Source organism: Eubalaena glacialis, chromosome 8, assembly GCF_028564815.1.
Source record: "Eubalaena glacialis isolate mEubGla1 chromosome 8, mEubGla1.1.hap2.+ XY, whole genome shotgun sequence".
NCBI classification, from domain to species: domain Eukaryota; kingdom Metazoa; phylum Chordata; class Mammalia; order Artiodactyla; family Balaenidae; genus Eubalaena; species Eubalaena glacialis.
Window position 1 is genome coordinate 47,657,591 of NC_083723.1, and position 12,013 is coordinate 47,669,603.

Consider the following 12,013-nt stretch of genomic DNA (forward strand, 5'->3'; position numbering starts at 1 on the left):
ACTTCAGAAAAAAAGTATTGGGGTTTCCCTGGTGGTGCAGTGGTTAAGAATCTGCCTGCCAATGCAGGGGACACAGGTTCGATCCCTGGTCCAGGAAGATCCTACATGCCACGAAGCAAATAAGCCCGTGCGCCACAACTACTGAGCCTGTGCTCTAGAGCCCGCGAGCCACAACTACTGAGCCTGCATGTCACAGCTACTGAAGCCCATGAGCCTAGAGCCCGTGCTCCGCTACAAGAGAAGCCACTGCAATGACAAGCTCCGCACAGCAACGAGAGCAGCCCCCGCTCACCGCAACTAGAGAAAGCCCATGCGCAGCAATGAAGACCCAATGCAGCCAAAAATAAATTAATTTAATTTTTTAAAAAAGTATTATTGTTAGGTAATCGCTATTTTCATTGCTTATAATTTCCATTACACCTCCAGTCAAAAATACCTGTACAACACATGGTCTCCAGAATGAAAACGTCATAGACTGAGGTCAGAATAAAACATAAACCTGACTTCATAGGGTCATACATATAACCTTTTAATCACTTATTTGAAATGAATATAAAATAAATTGCCATAATTTTTAAATCAATAAAACATTTCTATATATTATTTTCACATAAGTAGATCAGGAAATTACAGACCACAGTTGCCCTTCAAAACATTTGACCAACAAGGTTTATAAAAATAATCTTGATACAAATTATAATATAGACATTTTTGTCAACTAATAGCTAATTTAATATATAAAAATTATCTGAAAAAATAAATGTTGCTAAATACTCAATGTAAATTTTCATGTATTTATTCTATTCAAATGGCTAATGCTCACCCTAGATTTTTACAAAATAATTTAAAAATTATTATCTTTAACATTTTTGTACCTACTGTTAAGATAACTGCAGGTAAACCAATAGAAATAAATAGGGACCTAACAGAAACTCTTTAAGAGAACAAATTAGAAAATCTTTGAAATTTTGTGTGTTTAAAAGCTGGGTGTGACAAGAGTTGATATTAAACAAAATAATTTGTGAAATCAAAATATGCATATTTCTTTGTGAAAAACACAAAGAATATTAAATGCATGGCTATACTGATCTCAGTTGTGTAAAACAAACTACAAAGATCAGTCATATAACTCTAAGAGAGTAACTTTTTAAACCTCTGGGAATTGTTATTAGTTTTGCTGGCTCTCCCAATGGGATTTTGACTCTGTACTCTAAGCAGAAAATAACAATTTAAAAATCTGCTAAGAAACAAATATTAAGAACCTGTGAGGAAAATATATCTGATAAAAATCCATGTACTCATAATATTTATGTTTCAATCTATTTTGGACACTTAAGTATTGTTGCCTGAAAAGATATTTTCAATATTTATTGAAAATAAAGGATTCAAGCTCTAAAGGACCCAAGAGATAATATATAAAACACATGACTCTAAAAGGCAAGAACCTGTTATGTCTGGATAGTAATCTCTTACTGGCACATCAGAAAATATTTAACTAGGGAATACAAACAACTAGAAAAATACATAATTTCCAGTCTACGAAGTACAAACGTGAACTTGGTAAAAAAAACATTATTTGGGTACAGTTCCTAACGTATTTTCAAAGAGACTTATACTGGACTGAGTTAATGTATAACCCTTTTGATTTTGAAGCTGACAGTATCCCAACTTAAGTAGCTGAGCTGCTACTTTCTGCAGTAGATGAAACGCGTCAAAATCATATACTGAAAATCAAAAAGCGCATTATTGATTATCTTTGGTGCCAGACACATTTGCATGACTAATACAGTCTGCATACTTAACAACTGATATAAATAGGCTTTAAATTAAAATACACTGAGAAAATTTACCCTATACTAATGAAATACCACAGCAACCTACATTCAAATGTTATGCTCTCAAAGACAATCAAAGTTTCCCATTTTTGAGCAGGCAAAATTTGGAGGCGGCCCAAACATTCACCCCTCAGTCTTTACAGTTCTTACAAGGAGGGATGTTAGGTTTTTTTCGTTTTTTTTTTTTAAGAGGAGAGCCGTGGACAAAGTTTAGAAAAGAATGACTTTTATTTTTCACCCTTCGCTCTGTGCCTTTGCCTTGCCTCCCCCAGAACCATCCTCTTAAAACACTTGTACTTATTCATACAATCTTCCTTTTATATAAAGATATGTAAATGAGAGTATGGTAGGCAGAATACTAATGGCACCCAATATTCCCACCCCCTCTTATAGAGGTTTAGTATAATCTCCACCCCTTGGGTTTGGACAAGACCTATAAATATGGTAGAAACCCCCCTCTAGATTATAGTACTTTATATGGTGATGGTATAGTAATTCTCATAATTAGGTTATACTATATGACTCCTCAGTAAATTGGACAGAAAGATTCTCCTGCTGGTTTCGAAGAAGTATGTTGTCGTGTGGTGATAGGGCCACATGGCAAAGAACTGCTGGGGGCCTTTAGGAGCAGAGAGCAGCCCCCGGGTGACAGCCATCAAGAAAATGGGGACTTGAGTCCTACAACTGCCACAAGAACCTGGAGTACGACCCTGAGCTCCAGCAACATGGCAGCCCAGGCAACACACTGATTTCAGCCGTCAGAGACGTGGAGCAGTGGAGCCAGCTAAGCAGGGCCTGGTCTCCTCCTGCCCCACAGAAACTGTGAGATAATAAATGTGTGCTGTTTTAAGCTGCCAAATTTGTGGTAGTTTGTTCTGCAACACAGAAAACTAATACAAACAGTAGCAGGCTAATAAATAGCATTGCGCTAAAGTCATTGTGCTCTTAGAGAAACGTAGGTTGTTAAGCGATGAAAGCAATTTTTATTGTGCAGCAGTTCAAGGCCTTTGCCAGTTCTCTAGAAACATATGTTTTATACCTGAACCTCTGGGATTTTTTTTGTCTGAACCTCTACATTCAACACATAATTTAGATTTTCTATGAAAGGTGAGTAAAATTAGAAGTAGACATAAACTTGTAGTATTTTACATAGTACTTTATATTTGTATAGCATTTTATTATTTAAAAAGTACTCTTGGGACTTCCCTGGTGGCGCAAGGGTTAAAAATCTGCCTGCCAATGCAGGGAACACGGGTTCGAGCCCTGGTCTGGGAAGATCCCACACGCAGCGGAGCAACTAAGCCCGTGTGCCACAACTACGGAAGCCCGTGTGCCACAACTACGGAAGCCCGTGTGCCTAGAGCCCATGCTCCGCAACAAGTGAAGCCACTGCAATGAGAAGCCTGCCCACCACAACGAAGATTAGCCCCCGCTCGCTGCAACTAGAGAAAGCCCGCGTGCAGCAACAAAGACCCAATGCAGCCAAAAATTAAACAATTAAAAAATAAATACATAAATACTACTCTTAGTGTAACAGAGAAGAACAAACCTGACTCCATGCTGGATCTATTCCTTTAGTTCTAACCTTTGCGCTCTGTTGCCTGTGCTTAGTCATGCTGGCTCTGCACCTTCTGTAAAAGAATGTTGCCTACAGCCTGACATATATATCATAGCCCATTCTCCAGGCTCTGACCTTTAAAGGTATAACTCTTTTTCATTCATACAGAGATAAAAAGTTGCAGAACAGAGAATAACAATTGTCGTATTGTAGGTTTATAGAAACATCAGTGACCTGACCTACGTGGACAGCTGCAAGAACAAAGGATTCCGGCACCAAGAAGTTTGCAACAACCTGCCATATCCTCTCCCCTTTTAGGATAAAAGAAGCCTGAATTCTCACTCGGGTAAGATGGTTCTTTGTAACACCAGTCCACCACCTTCTCAGTCTGCTGGCTTTCTGAATAAAGTCACTATTCCTTTTGCCCCAACAACCCATCTCTAGATTTATTGGCCTGTCGTGCAGCAAGCAGTACAAGATTGGACTCGGTAATATTAGATTTCTGAGAGGATAGCAGCAGAGGCATACCTTCTATTTTCCATAAGTTCTCTCAGAAAAACAGATGGATCAACTAGAAATGCCAAACGACAAGCTCACAGACAACACCTACAGCAAAGTGGCTATTAAGACATCTCCATGAGCCCCTAAGTACCAGCAGGTGTGGATGAACTACTGCAAGCTATAAAACACACAGGATATTAACATCTTGCCAGAGGAAGCAGAGAGAAGCAACCAGGTTTTGTCAAATGTGAGAAGAAAATAACTCTCATATTTCCAATAAGCGCTCACTAGTAGTGTAGCATCGCTTTAGAATTCCAGGTGAACCTGGGAGGAATTCTTGCTGACTCAATCTGTGGGTGATTTCAAAGGGCCTGAGGAAAGAATGGAGTCCTATGAATCCTCAAAATTAACCAGCCCATTTCCCTTCCAAGAAGAAACTGCTGGAAGTAGAATACAATTTGTCCAAGACGAGGGATAAAGAAGGTCAAGGGAAAGCAACAGCCAGACAAAAGAGAAAAAGATCATGGCCAGAAGAATATCTATATCTATATCCATATCTATATATCTGTATCTAGATCCATATCTCCATATTTTTGAAAACTTGACAAAACAAAACAGAATGGTGAGTTCTAAAATGTAAAGCTAGACATACACCTATTCTGATCCACACTTCCCTTTTAAAAGTTCAGGAACTAATTTTTTATAAAAATGAGCAATAGAAAAAGATGCCACCTGAATCTAGTACAACGTTACCATAGGATAAAAGAATAATAAACAGAATAACATTACCACAGACAATGAAAGTTTGTCAAACAGACATGCCACAAAGTGGATGAGAATCAAACATAACTTAGTATTTCAAAAGAAGTTAAAAAAAGATACAAGAAATAAAATACATAAATCAAAATTAGGAAAACTCAAAAATGAAGTGATAGAATTCAGGAAGGACTTTGAAATAAAAAGAAAAAATAATTTTGAAAATGAAGACTAAACTAGAAGGGGCATAAGAGAAAAAGATAAAACAAAACCAAGAGTTTACAACCTATGAGGGAAAAAAAGGTGCAAATAAAAGCAAAAAATAAAAGAAATGATTCAATCTGGGTGTCCGTTACACAGGGGTATTCAATTTGTGGACATGATCTAGCAATACATTCACACACTGTGTACATCTTGTATTTATATTATACTTCAGGAAAAAATTAAAAATAATGAAATGAAGAAAGAGACAAATGTGATTCAAGAGAAAGTTGGTTTCAATCCTTTATGCCAGAAAACCATGATTTGCATCCACATTTTACTGAAACTCCTCTCATAAATGTCTCCAAAGACTTTCAAAGTCCAATGACACTGACTCTTTGAGACTTGTAACACTGGTGATCACTTCCTCATTTCTGTGCTATCCGCCTCTCCTATTTTCCTCCTAACCTTTCTAGTCACTTCTTGTTAGTCTCCTTTGTGGGTTTTTCTTCCTCCACTAGCCCTTCAAATATTGGCGTTTCCAGACTCTATATTCAACTATTTTCCCCTTTTTACTCAAATTCTCTTCCTAAGCAATGATATCATACCTAAAGGGCTCAGCTTTCACACATACACACGCTGTTAATTCTCAAATCTGCATTTCTAGTTCTGGTTTCTCTCTTGAAAAATAGCCCTTTACATCCAACTGTTAATGAGATCTCTCCACTGACTGTAAGACAGTCCCCCTCCTTGTCAAACTTGCTTCCCACCCAGCCCTCCTTAACTCCAAGAAGGAAAGTGATCATATCTTCTTGTTCAATAAATAATTTAAGTTTCCCCATCTACTATCCTAAGAAAAACCTTTCAACACTCCTATACTTTTTATATCCTTCTCCATACTTCTTTTCCTTAACAATTCTATTTCTGGATTGAATAGGCAATATTACTGCCTTTATCACAATTCAGTCACTTCTTCATCTCCTACATTCTAACTTCTCATCCCTTTACCAAAACTGCCCTCTCTGTAGCACTGATAATGTTGTCTATTATTAATTTTTTTCCTTTCACTCTTACAAGTGTGATTCTAATTTGCACTGACATGATTTGCCTTATACTACTATGTCTTCTCAGTGTGTTTACACTGATATTCCCTAAACATTCTACTGTCACCTAAATAATGGCATTTTCCAAGTTACTTTGATAAAGTGAACGGCAGAGAAGGAAAGCAAGAGAAAAAAATAAGATAGAGAATGAGGGAGAGAGAGAAAAACAGAAAGGAGAGACTCCTTCAGGGACCATTAACTCCCTAGGGTTCAATAATTCAACCTATTCTGATAACACCCTATCCTAGCTGCAGGATCAATATTTCAAATAACTGTACGTGGAAATAAAAGAGTTATAACTGAGAAACACTGAGCATTTTTTTATGTTCTCACAGAAACATACTCTTATCTTCTTAGTTTCCTCTTGCTGTTAGACTTTGTTTTTCTTCCCAATCATCAAGAAATAAAATTGGAATTGTTTTTTGATTCCTTTTCGTCAGCAACATCCAATAAAATGTTAAGTTATATAAGCTCCTGCTGAGTGGCTTCTCACATCAGCTCCACACTTCCTTTCCTTTGCTATTGTGACAACACTCAAATATCCTCATGATCTCTCACTAAGACTCTGATAAGAGTTCCCTTTAATTTCTCTCTGCCTTTCATCCCTCTCTTCTTGAATCAATCCTAAATATTACTAATGACATGTCAATCAAACACTATGCTCAACCTCCTTCCTAGTCTCCATGCTGTTTTTAGAAATACCTGCAGAATGCTGCTGTCTAGCATCAACATCCTCCACCAATTTGCCCCAGCTTTATCTTCTGCTGTTTCCCAACCAACTAATGTCTGTGAACCTATTCCATATGTGCCTATCTCTGTGCTTTTTAAACATTTTCCTTGCCTATAACAATTTGTAATTTTTTATCCCCTCATATGAAATTTTACCAAGCCTCCAAATGGAGTTTTGGGAAGAAATCTCTCACTGCCCTTATTATCATCTGACCACATATTCCTTTTATGACACACACAGAATTTTTTTCAAAATATGTTTTTAATCAGACCTAATATTAAGATAATTACATGAGAAAAATATTCAACATTATGTATATGAAGGTAAATTACATGGAGTTCCACGTCTACTCATGACAATGCGGCTTGTACTGAACTAACTCCCACAGATAATGATGATTAACTAAGTAAAAAAGTACAAAAAAAAATTATTTGAAGGCAGTGGATTCAGTAAGAGCAGACAAAGACTGGAGAGTTTTTCACTCAAGGAATGTCCTAATTCATGTGGGGAGGAATGGCTAGAACTCAAGCAGAAAGCTAGAGACCTTCTAGCTTGGAAAGGCATAGGACAGAAATTTAAGGTACCAGATGAACATAAAAGTGAGAAGGCATATCCAGAAACTGAAGGAGGCACCCTGAGATCTGTGTCTATACTCTTTCCCAAGTCCTTAGCTGACACCTGAACTGCATGTGCAAGCAGACCCTGAAAAGCAGTGGCTGGAAAGTTAAAAGAGATGCGTGGATGCTGCCCATTGCAAGGTAGTTTTGAGTGTGAGTCCAGCCAAGTAAACTGTCTGCCAGAATAAAAACAGACTCTCTTCAAAGGTAACAGAGTTCAGAATCAAGAATTAAAGTATATAATCTATAGTGTCCAGTACAAAATAAAAATTACTAGACATGCAAAGAAACAAGAAAATATGATGCATCGTCAAGAGAAAAAACAGTCAATGCAAACCTAAAGTAACCCAGATGTTAAAATTAGCACACAGGGATTTTTAAACTGCTATTAAAATATGTTCAAAAGTTTAAAGGAAAAGAGAGTCATAATAAATAAAAATATGGGGGAGCACTCAGGATAGAAATGGAAAATATACAAAATGAAAGTTCTAGAATTGCAAAGTACAATATTTACAGGGACCATTAATGGAGTGGGCTTAACAGCATATGGGAGATGTCAGAAGAAAGGGAAAATAGATCAAAGGTATTTATCCAAATTGAAAAACAGAGGAAAAAAAGATTGAGTAAGAATGAACAGAATCACGGTGATCTGTGGGACACTGCCCAAAAGTCAATCTGTCTGTCTGTCTATCTATCTATCTGTCTATGAGTCCCTGAAGGAGAAGAGAGAAAGAATGAGGCAGAGATATTATTTGGAAAAAACAATGGCCAAAAATTTGGTGTAAAACATATACTCTGTATCCAAAAATCTTAGTATCCCAAGAAATATAAATAACAATCTCTCCAACACTGCCACTACACACACATAGGCACAGTATAGAGAAACTACTGAAAACCAAAGATAAAGAGAAAATCTTGAAAGATAAAGCAGTTACAAACAGGATAATACCAGCATGAATGAAACCTAAATCTACATGAGAAAGAGATTAGACAACAATAGGGCATTTCTGAGACGCTTAAAGAAAAAAAAATGTTAACTCAGAATTCTATATCCAGGGAAAATATCCTTCAAAAATAAAGATGAAATGAAGGCATTTTCAGATTAATGAAAACTGAGAGGATCTGTCACCAATAAATCTGCATCACAAGTTGTATATATTCTGACTTTGTATTTATGTATACCTGTGTGTTTGTATACACATATGTACATATGCATATGTATATACATATGTATACTTTGTATATATGTAAATATTCTGACTTTGCACTGGACTTACTTGCCTTCTAATGTTCTCCTACTATATTACCTGCATTGTTTCTTTAAAATAATTTAGTAAATACACTGTGATGTGTTTGTGTATGCTACTTAACTTTAATCTACAACTAGGGGTGGTTAGTTAACATTTAAAATATGCTAATCAAAAATCCTGCCTATAAGGATGCTTAACAGCTGAAGTGCCTCAATCAGGGGCACTCTCCAAAGGCAGCTAGAGTGAGCACTTCAGATACTGCTAATTATGTGTGCACCTGCATGTTAACTAGTATCAGGAATATCAGAAATAATTTTTCACTAGTGAAACGAATGTTGCTCTTCATATGTGGTGGCTGAAAATATTTTATAGTCACTGCTGCCCTTTCATAACTGGGGTCCAAGAATCAAGGGAGTAGCAGATGTAAACTATTCTATACAGGACGGATAAACAACAAGGTCCTACTGTATAGCACAGCGAACTATATTCAATATCCTGTGATAAACCACAATGGAAAAGAATATTAAAAAAAAGAATGTTTACATGTGTATAACTGACTCACTTTGCTGCACAGCAGAGATTGGCACAACACTGTAAATCAACTATACTTGAATTTAAAAAAAAGAGAGACAGAGAGAGAGTCTAGCTGCTTAACTACAGATCATCCAGAGCTTTGCTTTATCTGTGTCCCATCTTGATGCAGGATTCTGCCTTCTGACCACAAGGGAAGGTAACAGATCCTGACATCAGTATATTGTTTAGTAGGCTTATTCACAGTGAAACTGTGATGTAAGGTGCTTGAAAATGCGCCTAAATAAACCAAAGCTGAGAGTTTACCCAGTTTGTTGAAACCACTTATATGACTGAATGTCAAGCCTAGTTGCTAGTAAATATAATGTGGTGTATGTGGCAGAATTCAGTTGGGATTTGCTTTCAGGATACCATACCATCTAGTGGTGGGGTCTCGGGGGAGGACATGTATAGCTCTCATCAAGTAAAGTTTATCTTAAGTCAGTTTGCAATCTCCCCCAGCCCAACTCTACCTCCCCCACCTCACCTGGCCAAGAAAAGGAGTCATTACAGGATCAACAAGCCTTTGCATGTCTTTTAAAAAATACTGTATGTAGTAATTTTATTTATATAAATTTATTTTCATATATGCTTGTATATATATGTTCATATATATATATATTCATTCTAGTTTGGCACACCAATAAAATTTTATATAAGAAGACAATAGAGAACACAGTTTGATATTAAGAAATATTTTTAAGCGGACAAATTAAGTAAATGAAATTCTTCAGTGAATGAATACATAAAGAATTAATTGGTTCACAGATTTTGAAGATGGCAAGAATTTTAAAGGCCCAGAGAGATCGTTTATCTGACTCAAGAAAGCGTAATCAGAAGATCACAAATGCTTTTCTCTTTTGTAGGAAGAAATGCCACAACCTTTCTTTTAAAACAAAGTTCTTTTAAGCATTACTTTTGATAATTCATTGAGAGCAATGAATGAAATCATCATACCTCTAAATGGTATCCAACTCTGATGAAGGCACAAAGTGGGTCAAAAGCTCCAGTACCGCAGGTCAGAAGGTGCGTCCTATTATAGTGATGCAAAACCCGAACATAATTTGCACACTCACTCTAAAACAGGGGGAAAAAAAAAGAAATTGGTTAGTGTAATGAACATATTTAGTTCTTTTTTGATTTTTGCTTTTCCGAGCCCTAGAAATCTCATGTATAGTCCGTGCTTGGTTAGAGAAGGCAAAGGGGGCAGATGAAAAGAAGACAAGGACCAGTGGAAGAAGAGACGGAGGTGACCAATACAGCGATGTATGAATTACATTTAATAATGCGAGTGTATCATTTTCATGTATTCTAGTACACGAGGAATTTTAAAAAAGCACTGTTCAGAAATTTATCCAAGTATAAAGATTTACATGGCAATATGTTTCACTAAATAATTAAATTCTTCCCAAACCTGTTATGTTTTTAAATTTCATATAAACAATGAATCAGCATAAAGTCAGAAAACAAATAACTAGAAAAAGCTTCATTACACTTAAGGGAACATATGCAGACCTTAGGGCACTACAGAGTTTTGATGTTTGGGATAACAACAAAATAAGTCTTATATCTTCACACTCATAAATTCATATAAAGTACTTTCATAGAGAATTTTTAAGTAAACAGATAGAAAGATAACTGATAAAAATAACATTTTATACCTATTACTATAAGATTACAGTCCTGAGATCAGCAAACTTTTTCTATAAAGGACCAGAGAGTAAATATAATTAGTTTGATGGGCCATCTGGTCTCTGCTGCAACTATTTACTTCTGCAGCTATAGCATAAAAGCAGCCGTTGACAACAGAAAAATGAATGTATATGGAAGTGTTCCAACAAAACTTCATTTATGGCAGGTCACATTCGGCCCCAGAGCTCTAGTTTGCCCATAATGGGATTCAACTGTAATCTTATCACGGACAGAATCTTGATTTTACACATCTTTGTATTCTGTAGTTAATCAAACCCAGTACCTGATACACACTCCATGTGTAACAAAGTTTTAATAGATCAGTCATTAGGTGAGTATGCTGACTGAAAAAAAGTTTAAAATTACTTCAGACAAACTTGACTAAATTAATTTTAGCAAATACCTTGTTGGCAAATCAGGTACCGCTAGTTCATTTAAATTATGAGAGAAATACTAAACCCTTTTATTGCTAAATATCACTTTGACATTAGTACATGCAATAGTCAGTACATATTATGCTTTATAAGGTCAGATTCTGACTTTTAAATTCTCTCATATAACAGTATTAGGATGAAAAGGCCAGCAGAACTATCTCACCGTAAGTGATTCAGAATATAGCATTCCCTTGGTAAGAACAGGTAACACACTACTGAACCGATTATCTGGGGCACACAAACTTATTCCTTTAATTTCCCCTTCATGCAGCATCCTAGTCTGTATATGACCCGTATAGTTGGGAAAATCTAATATCCTATTTTCATATTGTCAAAAGCACCTGCTTCTCATCTCTTGAAACTGTCACATCTTGAGGAAGCCAATTAGACCACATTTTGGCTCGGGTGGGCTTAGACTGACACAACCTCTGAATGTGTTCAATTAGTCAGCATCACGCTGTAGACTAAGGCAGCAAGGATGTCTTGACTCATCCCTTGGCTGTTACCCAGTTGCTGCAAGAATCAGGAGTGAGTATAATATGTGTTAGATTTCTACATGGTATTTTTTTTTCTTACTGAAAAAAAGGATGAGTTAACTTTCAAAAGGAGTTGTGCATGCCTTCCTCCAAAGCTGTGAATTGTGTCATCGGCCAGCTACTCCTAGCATGTGAAAAGTCCTTTCACCCGTGTACTCGTGTGTTAGCAACTACGGCAGGGCCACTGCAGCCGGACCACCTCTTCCCTCTCACACGCTGCAGGGAAGTTA

General features: G+C 36.6%; 1 protein-coding gene across 1 annotated transcript in view; it reads right to left on the reverse strand.

Annotated features, from left to right (window-relative positions):
• The window catches only part of SEMA3E (semaphorin 3E), a 260,670-nt gene that overhangs the window by 77,383 nt on the left and 171,274 nt on the right, over positions 1–12,013 (reverse strand). Inside the window, exon 4 of the mRNA XM_061197660.1 lies at positions 10,079–10,198. Coding sequence (XP_061053643.1) covers positions 10,079–10,198 — 120 coding nt within the window. The remainder of the gene's footprint in view (positions 1–10,078; positions 10,199–12,013) is intronic.